General features: G+C 40.1%; 2 protein-coding genes across 2 annotated transcripts in view; one reads left to right on the top strand and one right to left on the bottom strand.

Annotated features, from left to right (window-relative positions):
- Positions 1 to 1,698: 1,698 nt before the first annotated feature.
- On the bottom strand, positions 1,699 to 8,132 carry LOC306751438 (leukemia inhibitory factor receptor; the record flags this gene model as incomplete). Its single annotated transcript, XM_079235005.1, has 13 exons — positions 1,699 to 2,157; positions 2,233 to 2,314; positions 2,394 to 2,475; positions 2,565 to 2,708; positions 3,062 to 3,196; positions 4,033 to 4,164; positions 4,592 to 4,777; positions 4,858 to 5,052; positions 5,367 to 5,505; positions 6,881 to 6,971; positions 7,103 to 7,226; positions 7,313 to 7,369; positions 8,093 to 8,132. 13 exons carry the CDS (start codon positions 8,130 to 8,132, stop codon positions 1,699 to 1,701), a joined length of 1,866 nt encoding a protein of 621 aa, XP_079091131.1.
- Positions 8,133 to 12,560: 4,428 nt separating this feature from the next.
- The window catches only part of mast4 (microtubule associated serine/threonine kinase family member 4), an 85,837-nt gene continuing 77,520 nt past the window's right edge, over positions 12,561 to 20,877 (top strand). Inside the window, exon 1 of the mRNA XM_079235006.1 lies at positions 12,561 to 13,151. Within this exon, the coding sequence (XP_079091132.1) occupies positions 12,933 to 13,151 (219 nt within the window). The 5' untranslated portion in view covers positions 12,561 to 12,932. The remainder of the gene's footprint in view (positions 13,152 to 20,877) is intronic.

The following is a 20,877-nucleotide window of genomic DNA, read 5'->3' on the forward strand; positions in this document are numbered from 1 at the left end:
CAATGTGAGGAGCTCTGCACCCTTTACCCCGTCGTCTGGGAACTGCAACGTCCTGCAGAAATGTCTGCTGTTGATTTTATGACTTGAAGTGCTGTAATTATGAGAATGCAGAACGGTGTTCTACCGTTTCTGTGAAACAGTTGCTAATACATTGTTATAAAAAAATAAAAATGTGTAACTCATCCGGTCATCAACAAGACATTGTTTTACTTTCTGTTTTGGTTTTATGGGTGTACATTTACTTGCATTTTTTATATTTGTGATTAGTCACAACGATGTATTCTCTTCCTTTTCCTGTAATTGTTGTAATGCTGTGAGATAAAATAATTACTGTTTTTATAGATACAAAATAAGCCTAAACTGTAAAAAAAAAAAAAAAAAAGAATAATAATGCTGGTGGTGTACAAAATGTCTGTCGGCTCATATTGCTCAAAGTGAGACGCGAACCCAGCGTGTCGGATGTGTCACAAGTCAACTAACTGCTTACGAGCACAGAAGGGTCAAAAGTGCCTAGACTCAGATTGTACAGAATATTCTAATAAAATATGGAGACTTATAGACAAATGCAACCTGAATTTATTGTTTAGGATGTTTAAATAGCTAAAACTAATAAGATGTTATATTTAAGTATTGTCAGCCGTCTTTAGTAATTAATAGAGTAGCTTTGACTTTCATGGGACTTTTGTGGATTTGTCTTTTTTTGTTTTAACATTTGTTTCTCTGTCATTTTCTGGTGTTGCAGTTTCAGTTTTCAGTATTGTGATCGTGTCAAAATGTATCTGCACACATTAAGCTCGGTGTTTCTTTTTTTTTTTTTTTACATTTCTTGGGAAGCTAGTTAGTTATATTTTAAAAGGAGACTTAAATTCCACCGATTGGCTTTTACGAACCTCATTTCTTTTCCTGCTTTTTTTATTTTTATGTACACAAAGCTACAGTTCGAAGTGGTGACGTTGTGATTAAGTAAAAAAACAAAACATTCTCAACACCACCAATTTTATTTTTTATATCCATGTGTCTACAGTAGAAACGATTGATGGTTTCCTCCTGGAGGAAGTCTGTGTTTGGGACTTGATGTAAAGATTTGGTAACGCGGCTTTTGAAGAACTTGGATATGTGTTTGTGGTCCTCTGTTTGAAGATATAGCGATACATCTGATCTGTTTCCAAAAAAACACTCAATAAAGAGACTTTTCATCCAGGTGTGTTGTGTTGGGTTTTAATGCTGCAACTGGACTTCAGTGAGCCATAAATACGTCGGCTGGTGGATTGTACAGCTATTCATGGTCCTCAGAGGATGAATCCCACTTTGGTGAGCCTCTGGCTGTGGCTCAGTTTTCTGGTATTGTGCACGCCGGCTCACTTAAACCCGGCACCAATGGTCCCATTTGCCAGGTCGGCAAATTCTTAGTGTGTTTGTGAGGTTTAAAGTCGTAATGTGGAAACAACGTGGAAGATGTGTTGTGTGTTGCTGATTTTGTCCCAAACTTGTTGCTGCACCGCTGCATTCCCTAAAACCCAATACCATCTTTTTTTTATGCAATGCATGAATTAATAAAAAGTTTCTTGAAATCAACCCAATATTGACCTTTGTGCGTTTCTACTAATGAAGATTAGTTCAAACATGCGTGGATGATGGTCCTTATGATCCCGTGTTCTTGCCTCTTCGTGGTTCGCGGTCCTGTTCCCGAAACAGTTTTCACAAAATTGTGGACATCTTGCTGTCCGATATCGGACTGGTGCCGAAGTGTCCGATGTAGCCCAACCCTGATTTCACCACAGTCGAGTCTGCGTCCTCTGGTTTGCTTTCCGTGGTTTGAGTAACGGATGTGTTCGGCGGCATCCCCTGCTGAAACATATCCAATGTTGTGTAGTCGCCTGAAAAGGCCAAAGGGGAACTCTGGGTGTCTGTCCGCCGGCTGCCTGGGAATGTATCCTCAGTGATGTAGGGTGAGATATCTCCAGTCGCATCCTCGCTGTCTCGTTGGATCCAGTCATGAGTCGTTTCTGGCAACCCTTCCTCATCCTCTGACGCTTGGAGAAGCGGTAACATGGATGCCGACGTGTCGGCAGGGGTCGCTTCTTCTTTCTCGACGACCTGAAGGCTGCTGGTGTCCCATTCTTCCACCCTCAGAGTGTTGATGGACTCCAGTAGCTCCTGAGTGAAGCAACACACTTAATTTAATTGAATTTCTTCACTACCGTGCCGCTATAACTTGAGGTTTCGACCTACCAGGTCACAGGGCTTTTCTATTTTCTGCATTGCGTTGCTCTTTCCGGGGTTCGGTATGCTCGGCCACAGAATCACCTTTGCTCTAAAGTGAAGTAGATATGTGGTAGTTAGACATGTATCCATTTTAAACATGTGTGGCAGCTTGTTCAACATACATGTACCTTTTTATTATAGGAGGTCCAAATATCAGCACGGTGGCCACAACTGCAGAGATTGTGATGACGCCACTGAGATTAGAAAACCCTGTGAAGAATACACAGTGAGTAAGGTTGTTTCTTTGCAAATGTAAGCCTTTAGAAATGAAATTGCATGCGTTATTTGATGGATATAACCTTGATCATATGTTCTAAACAAGGTCGCTGCGCTTCGAACTCCTGCTCCCGCCCGGGTGAAACCTGACATCTGGACTTTGTATACCGTGCCGCCTTTGAGGTGTCCCAGCTCATAGCTGTTTGTCATGGGATCCACTGTAACGTCTGCAATCAAAGGGTGGACGGAATTTACAGATAATAATCCCCAGAGGATGAATCCTCATGATTTTGGTCATCCCATAACTTTCTTTGTAGCGTCATCAGATCAAAGTTTTTAATGCTTCTTAAAGATGACTTTTCCTCTGGCGCTGGTTTGGAGCGAAATGACTTCATAACTATTGTATTCACTTAAATTCATTTTTGTATACGCATTCCCGTCCCTCTGAGGATGAAGTCACTCACTTTGGTGATCCCCAAACTCAAGCTCAAAGCATCTCTGTGCATAAGTACAGTGATTAGAGTGAAGCACATGGTGTGTAACTTAGTGTCAGGTGGATCATGCTCACTTCTCTCTGTACTTGACTCGTTGTAGTAGATGGTGTAACCCAGGAGGAAACCTCTGATGTTTTCCTCCGGGATGGACGACCACTGCAGCACCGCTGAATGCAGAGTCACATTGAAGCTGCTGATGTTTGTGGGAGCGCTGACAGGAGCTTTAGGGCACAATGTCAAGAGGTCAGACTGTTCTGGGTACAGCGATGGATATAGAACTGATTAGATATGCATCCTTCTTCTTAGCCATGCTAGGTCAGTCGACCACTTTGAATTATCTCAACAACTGTTTAATGGATCGCGATACAATTATTTACTGATATTCATGGTCCCCAGACTTTGGTGATCTCCTGACGTAGGTCAAAATTGAGTGAAATATCCCAACATCTACAAAATAGATTGTTACAAAGAGTTGAGTTTTTTCATTTTTTTTATTGTTTTTGGAATGATTCTGCTGATCCTTTGGCTTGTCGAGACATTCATGTTCCCAAGAGGATGCATCCTAAATATTTTTGGTGATCCCTTCGCTTGTAATGTATCCACAACTGTTGGATGGATTGCCATTATTTTTTGTACAGCTATTCATGGTCCCCAGAGTATGAATCCTAACAAATTTGGTGATCTCCTGACTGTTCCTCTGGAGCCATCAGTTGGTCTAAATTTCACTGTGAAATATCCCGACATCTGCAAAATAGATTGTTACAAACAATTTGTCGAGAAATACATGTTCCCGAGAGGATGACATGAAATACATGTTCCTGAGAGGATGACATGAAATACATGTTCCTGAGAGGATGACTCCTGATGATTTTGGTGAACTGTTGGATGCCTTTAAATTTGATGCAGACATTTGTTCGTCACCAGGCAATTGGTCCAATACTTTGGTTGATCTTTGTTTTGGTTTTATTGACATTGAGCATAATAACCTCGCTGTTTTTCTTCTTTATTCCTAAATCACATTAAACAATAATGGAAAAGTATTGCGACTGTGACTCACATCCTTCAGTGAAGTAGAACTGTGTTCTCCCGTAGGTGCTCTCGCTGTTGTTCACGTGCTTCATGTTGCAGGTGTCCTTGTCCGGCCGTGTGTGCAGAGTGATGCTGTACCTCTTGTAAGGCTCCAAAGGCTCTATTCGACATAACCAAATAAATGCATTGTATCCGGAAACTAAATATATTTCATCAGGTACCAAAATCTTCCATCAATTATGTTTGCATTCTATTCCTATCGCCAGCTATCAAAGCATGATTCATGTTTTGTTTTTATATTTTTATATGTTTAAATATTCAAAGTACTTGGTTAAGGCTTAGAAGGATGGTGAATATTTTCCTAATCTTTAACCAAAGTGCTTTTGTTGGCTCAAACTGGCCACAGGCTCGACTCAGGATGCAAATCCTGGTCCTCTGATTTGTTAAAAAAATAATACTAATAAATAGTGCATCCTTCGCTCTTCCTCTATAAAAGGGAACATTTGCATTTTCTTCAGATTTTTTTTCAGCAGCATATAAACAGAACTTTTTGCGGACAAGGTTGACCAAAATAAACATCTACACACCTCGTACGAGAGATAAAGTCCGGTAGTTGTTTGTCTTCTGATAAAAGGACATGTGCGTCGCTTTGTGTCCCTTCTTCGTCCACTCCACAGAATAGCAGACATATTGTCTGATGAGATTGTCTTTCCAATAGATAGTGAAAGATGTATTGCTGTGGACCGTCACATTCAGCTTCCCAGCTCCCATACCTGTGAGGACAAGTCCATGATGAATCTACTCTTATTATTGAAGACAAACAGTCTCAAAGTAGACAAGTGTGTATACTCACTGGGCATGTCTTCCCGCTGAGGTATTGCCCGGCTCACAGCTGGGGAGGTGCTGGCGTTGTTCACAGCCCTGATGTTGAGATGGTAAGCGGAATAGGAGAGAATCAGTCTGATCTCAGGCTGAGAGGTGCTGATCTGCTCCCATGGAGCTTCTCCGGACGCTTTCCCAATGCTCACATAGTAGCCATCGTGCAGCTCTTTGGCGGAAAACTAACAAACAGGGTCATTTTAGTACCATAATAACGTTAGCCGTGGCTACACAGAAGATGTATTCTGTGAAAAATCACCTTCCAGGTTAAAGAAAGCAGCCGGCAGCCTTTCCTTCCCCAAATGTCAGTTTCTTCAAAGTTGACAATGAGCGGCTGTGTGGTCAGTTCTGAAAGAGGACGCAGGGTTTCAACTTCTTTCTCCCGTTCTTGTCACTATACAGTGGATTTTGTTTGTTTTTTGCAGCATTTATCTCACACAAGTTGTATTTACTTGAAACCAATACAGTGTAAAACAATCTGACCTGGTGGGACCGTGTAGTCTTCACTCACTGCACACTGCGGGCACTTCTCATTGGTGACGCACTGAATCCGTGCAGTGTAGACCAGCGAGGAGTTCAGATGGTCCACTGTACATGTCGATGCATTTTGGGATCGCACGGGCTGTGAACAGAGAAGAGAGTATTTCAATTCAACTCATACATGTGTTGTTGCCTGCAAGAGATGTTAAACCATAACCTTCATTTAATCAGCGGATCTCAATGAGATCAAGATCTTGATGGAGAGAAATGATCTCGTAAAGGTCGGGTCACCCGCCATGAGGACTCTTCAGCTCGTGAACACAGACATCTCCTGTCGCGCTGGAGGGGCCTTTATCAACTTTATTTTGTGCTAATTAGCAAATGCTAGCGATGAACATGATAAACGTTGTATCTGCTAAACCAAACTATGTGGTAACCGAGTAGTTTTTCAGTATCAGAGACTGTAATCCTGCAGAAAATACGTTTTACTCTATGAATTATGACCGGTTTACATTACCTCTAAGCAACTTATAATATATTATTAAAGCTAATACGAATAAGATTTGTTTTAATCTATAAAAATACAATCTTTTATCAGAATCGGAAACCGTTTATTACCAGGGTATGTTTCACATACGAGGAATTTGTCTTGGCGGGTGGTGCAGACATTAGACAAACAACAGTCAACACAGTGCAAGAAATAGAAACATATTACATTTACAATAGAATATAAAATAAAGTGCACAGACAAACAGATTACAGAACAAGTGTTCTGTAAGTGTGACGAGTGTATTTAGATATGAAGCATGAAGGGATGTGCAGGGGAGTAACCGATAGGAAATTATATCCTTATTATTTTAATTGTGAGTTTTTTAAAGAAAAGAAACACACACAAAATGACAAAAAGAATAACATGTAGATGTTTTGATGGTGAACATTGATTTCTCTGAGCGGTGGCAAAATGCTAATAATCTGGAGCATTGAAATCCAGATGCCATAACCAAACAAATCCAAAAAGGGATCTGTATCTGCCAATATGGATCATCAATGATCGGCAAGTATTGGTGGCCAAAAAACGTGATCAGGGATCTCTAATATTAATCTTTTTTTCTTTTGTGCTGATCCAATCTGTGATCTGATCTGAACCGTGAGCTTTATGATCTGTTGCACTAATAAACAACATGATTTGTGTTTGATTTGATACTGACCTTGCTCCACGACAGGCTGCCCAGTGCTTTATATCTCACAAAGTAATATGTAATATATCGTTTGTCCTCCTGTGGCCAGCTCACATTCACAACCAGTCTTCCAGAACGGCGGCTGAATGACGCCTCATTTGAAGGACCACATCGCACTGAAATATATTAAAATAAAACTGTATTCAGTCAGATGGCATCAAAACGAGGGAAATGAAGAGAAACCTGCTCATAAAAACACAGCTTCGTGGACTTACTCTTTGGTGAAGCTCTGAAAACTGCTTTTGTGCAATTTGTTGACTGTTGGCTGTTTTCAAAAACCTCCACGACCGTGTTGTTGGCATTTTCATATAAACTGTTTTTTTCAGAGAATTCAGTGATGTTGTCGTAAACATTGCAATATATTTTGCGTCTAGAAAGAGAGATGGTTTGCAAGATGAGATGTTTAATGTCAAAAATCATTTCAAGTGAGTTTAAAAAAATAGGTGAAACATGATGTGTAATTTCATTCAGGCCAGAGAGGAGAATGTGTAAAAGTCTCACCTCCACTGTTGTTGTATGACGAGTGTGTATGTCTTTTCTGACGCGTGCTTTCCAGGTTTCCACACACACTTGTTCATACCACGTGGTTTATGTTTCCCAAAACAATCTAAATCATGAACTCCATCTGCAAAAACATTTCAAACATTTTAAAAAAAGGAAATCTGATGATTCAACTTGGGATGACTCAAATGTTGTTGTGTTTCTTTTTACCTGGGTGAATCCCACAGTGCTGATATTTGGAATAAATATTTTGTGGCTTGCAGATCACTGGAACATAATATGAATACGATGTGAAACTAGATCAGGTTGTGTCATTCTTACAAGAAAGCTTCGTCTCACGGCGGAGAAACACAATTCTAAATATAATGCCATTTTTTAGGAAATATATTTGATGGCATTTGTGTAAATCTTTTTAAATACATTTGGGGAAAAAAGGAGGACAACCATTTATTAGAGATCATGTGATGAAATCACTGATATTCGAGCAGCAGTATGATGATTAATACGTTGAAATGCTGTGATGAAAAGGTAAATACCTGAAGTTGAAGCTTGAACATGCGAGTAGTAAACAAAAATCAGACCTTGAACGGAACACAGAAAGGAAGCTTTAGGGGAGATCTGCCTTGATGTTTAATAATAATAATAATAATAATAATAATACAATTGAGCAGGTTATAGACAGATCCTCCCTTGAAACTGAAATAAATAATGAATATTTCATTTATTATAAAGACAACTAAATAGGCCAAACACCCACAAAAAAGGTAAATTATTCAAGTTTTGTTCTATAAAAAGCTCGAAATAACCACTATACTAAAAATCCAAAATGCATGGGGGAAAAATTGAAGACCACTTACCAAAGATGAAAACATGTGAAAGGCTCACATGGAAGGAACATTTTGAGTGGAGAGAATCCAAATGAAATCCACCGCCAACCATTGTCTCCTGGCACTGACTGACACTGAAACCAAGAGGCCACCTCACGCCCACATGCGGCGGCACACAGGAGCTGCTCACTCAGACTGAACATGGAGGAAACATTTTGGGGAGTTATACAGTGTTAGGGGCGGGGACACAGTTCAGAGGACCTGATGAACCGACGACAAGTCCCTAGGAGTTTCTTTGTACTTCTTCTTTCCACAAATAGAGCAGCGCATGAGGGGTTGTACCAACTCCGAGGGACTATATGAACTTCTCCTTTCTCTCTGAGCAGTTACTGAAAACATGCTTTCTTGACTTTAATATGACTCAAAGCATGAAGGCAAATTACTTTTTTTCTTTCCAGGAAATTGAGTATTTCATTTTTAACTAGAAACAATGTTTCAGAGAACAGACTTTGCTCCTATCGGTTTCTATACGTGAATGGTTTGAGGAAGCTATAGTATAATTAAAATGTCACCGCTATAAAGAGAGCACTGAGTTTTCCCGCACTGTAAAAAACTGGCACAGTTAGTTTACATGTATATTCACTGCACCTATAATGATGGAAGATACTGTATTGCATAGGCAATTAATAGCCTGCAAGACTCTTTTTTCAATTCTTTTATGTTGAAAAAAAGGCCCAACAACTAAAAATAACAATATACATTTTGTAATTATTTGTTAAAGTTAATGACATGTTTTAATGGATATAAAACAAGATTTTAATCATCATTTGTGTCTGAAATTGGCTCAATTGCCTTGTTAAAAAGGTTTCTTTAAAAATAACACGTTCCCCCTAATGTTGTTCAAGTCACACAATTCAGTTTAACAAAAACAGACAAAGCAGAAAGAATGCAGATTTCTGTGTAATAATAATAATCCCATTTGTGTGATTCCCCTCCTTCCCCCTGTCCACATGCTTTCACTAAGAAAACCTCAGTTCTCCTCCCCTCGAAAACGTGATTTTGCTTCAATTGTGTGTTTGACTTTCACTGTGCAGAATTATATCCGTGCAAAAAGAGAAAGCTGTTTTCATGTGGATGGAGGTGGAAGACCAATCTGTGCTCACCTTGAATCAAAGTTTAATTTAAGGTCCAGAACAGCCACTAAATGGGCCTCGTGTTGAGGCTCTTACGACCTTTTGAACCTCAGATGTTAATAACTTATAATAAACTAATCATGTATTCATTGTCAGTATCTCAAGTTTTCTGTTGTACACGAGTTTCATGTAATGTATTCTGAAATTTATGCGCTGTCTTTCATGACTGTTTTGAGGAGATCTTCTTCCAACTATCTTACTGTGTGGGTGTTTTTTTTAAATTGGAAATGTAAGGCCAGGAAATGCCACCCTTCGCTATGGAGAGTTGCAGTACACGCAATAAAGTAACAACAACAACAAATATGTTCGGGTGCATTCATAGGTCGTCAGTTTGAAGTACTTTTAGCGGCATGTTCCTCCTTCAGTGCTGAGCTGTAAACTCACAGGAAGTTGAGTTCTCACCTCACTGACTTCAGGCCCAAAGCACATCATCAACGCTGCTTATCATGATGTCGATCTTAACACTCTACTGGAGCTCTGAACCAGCTGGAGAGCAACGCTTGTTTGGCTGTGTGCATGATGCCTTTTAACTCGAAGTGTGGCAAAGATTTCATGTTTTAAATTGAAAGCAGTGATAACAATAAAGAAAAAAGCATCTTAAAAAGATCTTTGCCACAGGAAATTAATTTCCGCTAAACAAGCAGATGCCTATCAGCTCATGTAAATTCTCAAATGTAAATTTCCCCATCTCTGCACTCTTATCATCCCTGAGATCAGCGAGCTGCTGGAACTCACTTGTGGGCTCTGAGAGTTGAAAGCGTGTGTGGGTTCCTCTCGTGGTGCTTCAGCTTTGATCAGAATCCTTTAGACTCTGGTTGAAGCTGCCAGAGAGCACATCATTTCCTCTGTGTTTGAATATTACACATGATTCTGCACAATACAGCAATGCATATATATTTTATCAACCTGAAAAAAAATAGTTCAATGAAAGTGAATAAATGTGATTATGCATGCAATTAACTAGTATTCAAGTTAGTTAAAATGACCAGACTAATACTGACCTTTTGATAGCAAACTGCTAAAAGTCCCCTTTCAGAAGAGACCAGAATCAGGACTGTCACACACACACACACACACACACACACACACACACACACACACACACACACACACACACACACACACACACACATTATGAATCGACCGGTAACCTCAGAGAACAGCACCCTCTTGTGGAGAATCTGTGAACTAACCAGTATAAAAAAAGCATGAGGGAAACGCTTGTTGATGTCATTTTCACCAGAAGAAGAACTGAGATTTTGTATGTGGCATTCAACAGGATACGTAGCAATAATACCTTGAGAAAATACTACAAATAAAAGTCCTGCATTCAAAACTAAACTTAATTAAAAGTATTTAAGTATTATCGGCAATGTACTGAAAGTATTACAAGTAAAAGTAGTGTTTTACTATTATATATGATGTCTTTGGATTAAGATGCATTTTTTTCCAACTAGTCCAATGTTTTTCTTGTGAAATTGGTTTATTTATCTTGAGAAGTACAGAAGTTCTCAACGCATAAAGGAGCACACAAACATCCAGCGTCAACATCAACACATCTGGAGAAACGTGGTTCTCACTGGACAGGAAGCTGATGACAAACTGTAGTTTATGTCAGTAGAAGTACATAGTAGCATAACATGGAAATATAAAGTAGAAGTATCTCAGGTTTAATTAAGGCCTAAATGTATTTAGATTCATCACTCCACCACAGATTTAACTTTCAAAAACAAATGTTGAGACACAGAATGATAACTTGTGTGAGTTAGTTAGTTAGTTAGTTAGCTAGTTAGTGTAACTTGAGCAATATGTGGAGTGAGGTTTTGTTGCTATCAGGTTTTGCATGACAGCATGATAACATTTGATAATTCATATAGACATAGACAGATACAGTACAGCTGAGGCTGATGGGAATTGTATGAGCTTTGCAGGTATTTTGGTCATAAACAGAAGTAGAATTCAACACATTCACATTTTGACCTGATGGTGGCGCTGGATGAAAAGTTAAGAGGATCGTCAAAGTTATTATGGCTCAGTTTTATTTGCCTTCAGTTTCATTCTGTCTTTCTCATTTATTTTCTTGGTGTCATTTCATCTGAGAATGAAACGTGCTTTGATTTGACATTTTGAAAACGTGACTTTTGCACCCAAGAGTAAAAACAAACAAGAAAAAGGCCGAGGTGAACGAGAACATCCACTGGGAGGGAAGTGATCCCAGCAGCTCGGACCGATCACTGAACTGGTTCAGAGAACACACACTGCTGTGTGTCTTCATTTGAAACATGTGCTGCTGGCTCTCCTGCTCTCAACTAACGTTACACAGATGTCAGAGAGTTTCACGCGAGGAGCCATTCAGCAACTGGATGGCCTCAAATGTAGTGCGAAAATGTTCTCATTGGATGGATGAGAGAGACATGAAATCTACATTCAAGCATGAATCAAAAACAATTTTTAGCAGTTTTAACACACGTCTGTTATACGGTATCAATGTTGACGACGCCTCTAAAACTATAAGGCCTACTCATCATATGTTGACTCAATTTCTTCTCAAAAGACCCTGAACTGGCGGTGCTGTAAACTCCTGGACCTTATGTAATTGATACATTTCAAGACAACAGACATGACATGTTCATATTATAAGCATTTGATCTGAGCTGCATTTCCCTCCTCTAACTTTCTTTGTACCACCGCTACGAATCCGTTTTTTTTCCAGCCATAGAAGTAGCTATTTGCAGATCAGGCAAGTGACATTTCTATTAAACTCCAGAAAAAATACTGCAATGTCCATCTATCTTAAAAAACAGTAATTTGTTTCTGTTTATCATCCACTTTCCTTTTTGGTTTGAAAGAAGAGATTTTTGTTGTTACGCAATCCCGCCTAACCTGCTCTCTTCTTACCCAAAACTGCCTGGTCATGTACCATTATTGACCTTTGCCATTATTTTGAGCCAAACTAAATACATTTTTTAATAGAATTAATTTGTATTTATATTGTATATTAAGGGGTAGTTTGAATTTGTATAAAACAAAAACAAAAATAGTGAAAAATAATAATAATATTGCAGGCAGGGCTGATCATTTTGGCATCATGTAGCAGACTGCAGGGAGGGGGCCCATAAATGGCCCGGGGGCCGGCAGTTTGAGACCCCTGCTGTAAAGAGTGGGCCCTCTCACATCTTATTGTATACCTGCACGTGAGAGGGGTTCACCCGGCTGGGTTTATTGTGATCCCAAACCCTGTCTTAAACCTAACCAAACGGGTTTGTTGTCTAAACCTGGAGTCAACTTCTCCCACGTGCATCTCACCTGCCTCTGTTTGGTTCGTTTGGAAACTGCGGGGATCTGATTGGCCCGCCGGGCACGTTGTGGGCGGGGCTAACTTGCGGGGCTGCAGAGCAGACGGCGCTCGTGTGTGTTATGAAGGAGTGACAGCATGGAGTCACGCCGCCCGGGAAGTAGAAGCGCTACAAAACCCCAAAACAGAGGCAACTTTTAACTGCAGAGGAGACGTCCGCGTAGTGCGCGCATCGATATCGAACAGGGTCGATAAGTGTTTTTATTTGATATCGATACGTCGCGACTTTGTTTTTACTCGGTCCAGACAAAAAAAGAAGAAGAAAAAAAAAGAAAAAAAAGAGTGGTATCCTTTTATGGGGGGCTCGCGACTCATAGCGAAAATGAAGTCTCCGGACAGGTGCGTTGACAGGTGAATTAACGGCTACGCTTTGTTTCGGACGTCGCATCTTTAAATGGGCTTGTTATTGATTTGAAATTGGTGATAGGAAAAAAAAAAAAAAAGAAGGAAAAAAAATGGAGCAGAAATATTATTTGTCGTCTGGAAGTGAGTCTTCGTTGTCGTCCGGTTCAAACACACTGTCCGAGGGAGACGGAAGAGAAGAAAGGACGCCGGAGCCGGACGTCAAGGTGCCCGGAGATGATGCTCACAACTCGGACTGCGAAAGTGTCAACGAGGCGGAGGAAGACAAGGAGACACCGGGGGACGAGGAGAGCGAAGGCGAGGACGAGAAGGTAAACACCCCCCTGACCCAGCACTACAAATGTGCGGGGAAAACTCATGCATGGGTTCTAGTTTTGAAGTTCGTGTTAAATACAAACCTACTGTGGGGAGTTAAAGAGAGTAAAGTTGAGGCGTGCCATTAATCCTTCCTAAACCCCTCTAATACCTCCGTGCACGCTAATAAACGTGCATTAGGTTGTCAACAACCTTAAGACTTAAGAGGAGTCCTGAGTTATTTAGCCAATTTGTGCCTCATGTTTAACATCACTGAAGGTAAAGCTGCGAACCTCTCAGCATCTGGATAAAAAATAATAAAAAAAAATATATATATATATGTGTGTGTGTGTGTATTCTGCCATAGTTTACACAATATATATATATATATATATATATATATATATATATGTATATGTGTGTATGTATATATTTTGCTTCACGAAAGATTTTCCAAAGTGTCCTTTTTTCTTCTTCCATTTGTGTGTGTGTGTGTGTGTGTGTGTGTGTGTTCCATGAACATACATGATGATAATTAAAAAAAGTGTTGTGTAGTAGTAGCCGAATCCAACAAAATGCTATATTCATGACGGTAATATTGTTTTTCAGGTGCTTTATGGTCATTTTAGAGGCTGAAGTTTGTGGTGCTGTTTAATAGTATTGCATGTCAATGAGAGATATTTTCTAATATTTTGTCCAGCCCATTTACATCAGTGAGGGTAGACAAAATATTACACACAGCGCTCTGTGTAACACAACAGAATTCATCAGCACCAGGAACCGCATCATTTCTAAAACTAATCTTTAATGCAATGCCCTCACAAGAGTAGTTAAACAACCTTTTAAAATAAATGAAATACAAATCAGATGTTAAGATCTGTGACTGGAATGTAAAGGCACACGAGAGGCACATACTGGGGCAAGTAGTCACACACTAATCTTATAGAGGTTGGGCAGTTGTTGTTGTGTTCATTCAGGAAACAGATGTGGGAAAATGAGGAAGACAAAAACAAATGCACATCTCTTTCTCTCTCTCAGACTTTTATTTCTGACGACACTAAAGTGGATGCTTCCGCAGACTGGTTTGACTGGCTCACATGAGCACAACAACAGCAAGGGTGTGTTTGTGTGTCTACCTGACTTAAAAAAGAAAGAAAAACACATCATAGAAAATCATAATATCATGCATGACTCCAGGCGGTAGGTGTGGCGGTCTGTCATCAATTATGTGCAGTGGGAAAATCCAGAAGATTGTGCAATGTTATGTATTACTTCACACTTTTCCTGGCTGTTTTTTTGTGGGATTTCAATGTCCCAAAGCATTGCAGCGAGCTAATCTCTACTTTGGCGTGATGCATGGCCCCATCAAGAATCCCCCCACAAATTACATTGCACAGTCGGAATTGCACAGTAAGGACTCATCTCACAAATCCATTTGCTTCTCCTCACTATGACTGTTAAAGCCAGTATTTGTCAGCGTATCAGACTCTCCAGCATGCACCCTCTTCCCTCGGGGTGGTGTCATGTTTGCTACCACTGGCGCTTCACTAATTTGGTTTGGCTGAGTAACAGTTTTACAGTTCATTAGCTCAATAGAGGTGAGATATCACAGACGAAGGGTGTTCGTATACAGATTTTTCTCGGGGGGGGATTTGTTGATTTCCCCTGAAACAGACTTCAAAAGCCAGAGCAGCTTGTGTTGGGTGGACCATGTCTCCTTTTCTCCTCCTGGTCCCTTTTTTGAAATGTCAGTTTGAAGTCCATTTAAAACCGCTGACCTCTCTGCACTTGAAGTGTAATTTGACTCGTAATACTGCACTAAATCATCACGTCACCGGCCGAGACACCACGGAGGAGGTAAGCCGACCTGCTGGCAAGGAGCAGCCTTGAAGTGGTATTACTACAGGGATAATCAGGGAAACCCGACCTTTGCCCTCCCGCTTTCTGCCAGAGAGTTAAAGAAGGAAAGTCTTCTGAGAACCCGCATGATGTCTCCGCTCCAGACTTAGCCAAGGGCAGTGTTTCAAGGAGTGAGCCGCTTCCTACGGTGGCGCTTCATTCTTTATTCACACTGTTTATTTGGTGCTTATCTTCGCAAAATCACTGTCTGTCTGTGTGTGTGTGTGTGTGTGTGTGTGTGTGTGTGTGTGTGTGTGTGTGTGTGTGTGTGTGTTACATCTTTGTAAATCCAAGACATCTGAATCAGTACAGCGTGATGGGTTGTGACGGGAGAACATTATCTACAGTCAAAATGAGATTATCCCACGCATAATCCTTTTATACATGCACAAGATAAGATGACAGCAATTGATTAACATAAGAAGCATAGTGCATTGCAAGTTAAATATTAGTGTCAGTATAGCACTTTTACCTGTTTATGAGTTCATAATTTGAGACATTTTATTCCAGCAAAATGACCAAACATATAATAGTTTTAGCTTCTCAATTGTGATAATTCCATGGGTCCATAAAAGTATTTTGTCCGACCAACCATTCAGAGCCCAATTATAATCGTTCAGTTCATAATCCTGGGAAACTAGAGCAAGGAAAACAGCAAATATTTACATTTGGAGTGAAAGATGCCCATAACAAATGTCTTTAAATCACTTGTTATGCCAGACTTACTCCAAATCCCCAAATGTATATAATTTACTATAACATATGACAAAAACAAGTAATGAAATGTGATTCATGGTATAAAAGCATTGTTCTGATCCTCATGTTTGACATGCTCTGAGGCTTTATTTTGCGCTTAAGCTGCACGAAAGACTATTTCAAATCTTAGAGTTCAGATGAGAATAGAGCCGAACACGGTGATTCTGGCTGCTTGCCAAGGTACACAATCTGTCAGTGTGTTAATCATTGTATTCCTTGTCTATATTTGTCATGCTGCTTTTATACCCCCCCCCAACCATAATCATAAATCATCTGTTCCCATACTTTCTCATCTCTATCTCATGTTGCATTATGGGAACTGCCAGTTTTGTTTATGCCTAATCACACAATTTCCTATTTGGGTTTCTTAGATTTATATTTGCTGCTGCAACAACAAATCCACGATTCCCACAGAGGATCCAATTTTGTTAAGCCTTAAATGTTACACCTTCTTATAAAAAAATACACAAAAACAGCACCCCCACCATGCTATGATAAGTAATAGAAACGGGAAGTGGGCAGGTCATTTTGGCAGAGATAAAAACACATCTGGCAACAACAGGGATTATTCCGAGTCTCCCCACTTGCCAGGTGTACTCGTTCTGGCCTGCAGATGTTTGTGCAGCACAGTAGTTACTTGGCTGGATGGATTATCTTCAGAACACAGAGTGAGCACCAACATAAACTCAAGGGCTTCCTCGGTGGTGGGGTGAGATGGAAAGTGCGTTGCGTCATGCACAGCCCACATGCCACACAAGAACACTGTCAAAGTTCTTCAGCGTATAGTGCTCTTTAAGAGGATAATACTCAGCATCTCCATCGGACCGGTGCATCAAACGAGAACGTGAAAGGGGTTCTACGGAGAATTGCCACCTGAATCCGCAGGTCTCCTGCCGGCTTTACGCAGCTTTGCAGTGATTCTCAGCTCTTTTTGTTTTTTGTTACACAATCTGGAACTTCACTGTTTGGGTTCTCGCTCGCCTCCCTCATGGCGTCATCTTCAGCAGGCAGCTGTGTTTAGTTAAATAGCCCTCTCTTCCTATTCTTTATTTACGTGACAGTTCATTTATTCCACTGACTTTACGAGGGTTGTATCAGATTGTTGGAAGTTTCATTTGTAGCGTTGACGTTTGGATTATTATCAATAATTTAAAGAACCGATGCGTGCATTAGTCCAACTCACTTTTTTTTGTTCTCTATCTCTCTCACACACGCACACACACACGCACACACACAAGTTTCTCTGCCGCACCTTTTATGAACGGGGAGGTTCAGCAGCGATCTGACGGTTTCATTTGTTAACCACAATAACACAAAAGCCCATTTTTCTTCTTAGGTGGTGACCTCATTAAATACGAGGACAGACATTCAATGCGTCGTTCGAAAACCTAAATAGAAGCTTCAAATGTAAAAAAAACAAAAACATTCGGTACAGCTGTAGACTTTACATCCATGCAACTTTTATCAGCTGACGTCAACTGATAGATCCAACCTCATGTTAACCCATTTGATTAAAGCTCACATTACAACACACACACACAGGCGTACGTGCACACGCACACTGAGTGACTTCATTCTATGCTCAGATAGACAGTTTTTAAATACTTTTTTATACAGCAAATAGTTGTTGGCTACTATATTAATGCTCTAAATATCATATAGAGAACATTTTAAAGGGGACCTGTGTAGCTTTATTGAAGCTTTCCAAAGCATGAGAAAAGACCATGATGATGAAATTAACTTTGCCTGGGCTTTTTTTCTTCTTCTTTTTTCACAGAAAGCCTGTGTTTCAAACTGGAGGTGTGGATTTAAAATGATGTGGGCTCTTATCAATTGGGGGGGGTATTAAGCTGCATTGTGTGATTTGTAGGATCCAGAATATTTGTGGCATGACTCATTAGGGGCTAAAATTCAGGATATCTCAGCCTCTGCTCCTTTTTGATTTTGTTACACGCCTACAAAGAAGTGCAATACTATAATCGTTTGACCGGTTTTATGCCGTCCCAAAGTGACTCACTGAACACTAAACAATTTTAGGCAAACAGACCACTGATCTTGACCGTGTTTGCTAATCTTTTGCAATCGCTTGACAAGTCGTGCTTTACACACGTGTTGTTTGGGGCTATGCCAGACTCAGAAAGCAGTTCATTCATTTTATTGATATACTGATAGAGCATTTTTTTTTGCAATTCAATCCCTGTTCTCGGCTGTATCGCTTGGGCTGGATATCACTTAAAAGGCAGCCGTACCCTAAAGGTGCAATATACAGGACCATTAGTCAGAGCAATAATTTGCAGCAAACTACTATTTGCTATGTAAAGATATAGTGGAGAAATGTCTACCTGAGCCGAGAACGAAGTGGCTTTCCCTCTGTGTGTTTTGTAATCCGAGCTTCTTGTGCATTCTAGTGTTCCCCAGTGACCGCTGTTATGCACCCAGACACACTTTCTCCTAGTGCCACTTGTGGCACCAACTTTCTCAGCACAAGATTTGGTTGCACACTTTTCTTTTGCTATATCAGTGATGGAAAGAAACTAAGTGCTGTACTTGAAAACAATTGTGATGCTACTTTTGAGGGGAAATGGTGGCGGCTAATATCTCCGCTTCATAATGATTGACATTCAATTCTAACATGCAAACTCACAAAAAATGGCACATGCGTCTGGAGTCTGGAGCAATGCACCCGTCTGGTTCCCCGTCACTTTAACATTGTTGGCTCCGTCAGCACTTTTTCCATAGTTTGCGCAGTTGGCACCGTTAGCTGTGAGCCGCCAGCTAAACCAAAGCTTTATTAAGAGACAGTGAGAGGCAATAGAAATGCTCCCAATCTTCTATTTAGCTCCTTTTTAAAGTGATACCAATAGAGTACCTAACACTTAGAGTACATATAGCACTGTTTGCACTGTTTGCTTATTTGACAAACAACAGGCTTCAAGTCTCTGGAGGTTGTTCTTCTGAGTGTTTAGAAACTTGGGAATCATTTGAGAGATCACAAGTATTACGGGGACAAGAATAGACAAGTAAAATGTTCAAACCTGAACTGCTTATGATGAGCTGTGCTTGCTGCTGGGTTAGGCGGTGATGTGTTTGTATGAGGAAACAAAGGCTGAGCTGGCACACAATGATGTCACTGCTCAATTTTTCTCGCATTTATGTGGGATTAAGTGGAAAAACCAGTGGGACCTCGGTTATTCGACTAAGAAAAAGATGATTTGACTGGAGAGCTTTTAACCAAGATTTAAATGATAACATTTTGGTGGATATTCTTAATTGAATTCATAATTTTAAGGTGTAAGAAGTCTCTATTTCCTCTCTACATCGGACACAATCCCCCAGTTTACTCCACGAGGCCCTGTTAAAGTGGAGCGGTCATGCGTTGCACCAGTGCTCTCTGTGTATCAATATTTGCTTCTGTTTGACAATGTTTAACTCTTTCTCTGTGCGATGGCTCAGCTCCCGGGCTGTGCCCCGAAATAAGCAGTCATTTGTTTTAGTCAGGCTGCCAGTCTGGGTTATAAGAGGGACATCCAGTGTCAGTGCATGCTTTGTGGCAAAGAGGATTAACACAATCGGGTTAAGACTCTCTTCACTCCCACTGTGGACTCTGTCTTTCTAAGATCCGGCTCTGATTTTTGACTCCTCTTTGCTGACTTTTTGTATGCGTCTGGGTTTAATCTACAGTTTGGGATGTCTGAGCATTTGAAATGATAAAGAAGATTAAGTTTGTTATCTAAACAAAATGTCTCTGGGTCGGAATTTACCTTCATGTCAGTGTACATCATCAGAGAGAAGCAAGGTAAGAGATTCCAGCACTTTGATTAGATTAAGAAGTAGAGTACCTGTCATATTCAGATTTTTACCTCTTTTTTTTTGGTGTGTTTTGTGGTTTCTGTGAATGGACACACTTGCATGCAGTGCAGGTATTACAAAAAAAAATCTATTTAAATTTGGTTTTGCTGTAAAAAGAGTAAGTTCATAACCTATTTTAAGTTTGTAAAGGATACAACATAGACAATTTTCTATGTTTATACATTTTGAAATTGACAAGAAACAAAGACTGAGTGGCCGGTCACAAATGGTTTAAACCTAATCAGTATCGTGTATATAATAATTTCCTTAATGATTCATAACGCATTATATTGTAGTTAATATGATTGTCAACAACTATCACTCCGTCCATAAGTGAAGGCTCCTCTATAAATATAGTGAAGATGGAATACTATGAAATATGTCTTCATAGGAGAAGTTCTAATTGTTGACAAATACTATACAAATAATGCAAACTTAAAATGTCTTTATACCTGCTGACGCGTATATTATAGTGTGTAAAAGTATTCCACTTTTATGTAGTGCTTAGGAACGCTGCACCTGGGGTAAATAAGTATTAAGAAGGTCATGTTGCAAATCAGACTCATTTCCTTACGAGTTGTACATTTCGCTGACCTCCATTCTCACAGATTTTATATCGGTAACAAGATTATGAAGTCAAACAAACAGCCAGATCGTCCACGCTTTCCCCACAACATTTCTTTTCCCCGTGTTGCAGCATTAAAAGTGATTCTTGTCAGAATCTGGAGAAGTTTCTCTTGCAAAGCTGATTTTACACTAGTAGGGCTCCAATGAGATTCCTGTAAAAACAACAGCATGTCTTGTGCTTCATGGTTGAATCCGAAACACACATACAGCCCTGCTTGTTCCCATGATGCACCAGATTTTATGGAATGCATACGATAAGCCTCTAGTCTAAGGCGTCTTTTATTTCTGCTAAATTGCAGAAATAAACACGACTTCCTTGGTGGAAGACATAATGCATGGTGTCATTCTTTACATGAGGAAGATAATAAATCATCATGGTCGTATGAAATTTGAAGATGGAAAGCACCGCTGCGTTTTTCCCACTTTAGCTCATGTCAACACAGGAAACTAAATTCCCATGTGACGGCACACAAAGTACAAACTAGAATCCAAAGGTTTTATTTAGCTAATGAAGAGACCAGCGTCCATGTAAGGAGAAAAATAAAGTGACCATCGGGTGACAGAAATGTGGAAAACCCCCCACACAGTTATTTGGACTGAAGCTGTGAGACA

The sequence above is a fragment of the Taurulus bubalis genome, assembly GCF_910589615.1.
Source record: "Taurulus bubalis genome assembly, chromosome: 19".
In the NCBI taxonomy this organism is placed as follows: domain Eukaryota; kingdom Metazoa; phylum Chordata; class Actinopteri; order Perciformes; family Cottidae; genus Taurulus; species Taurulus bubalis.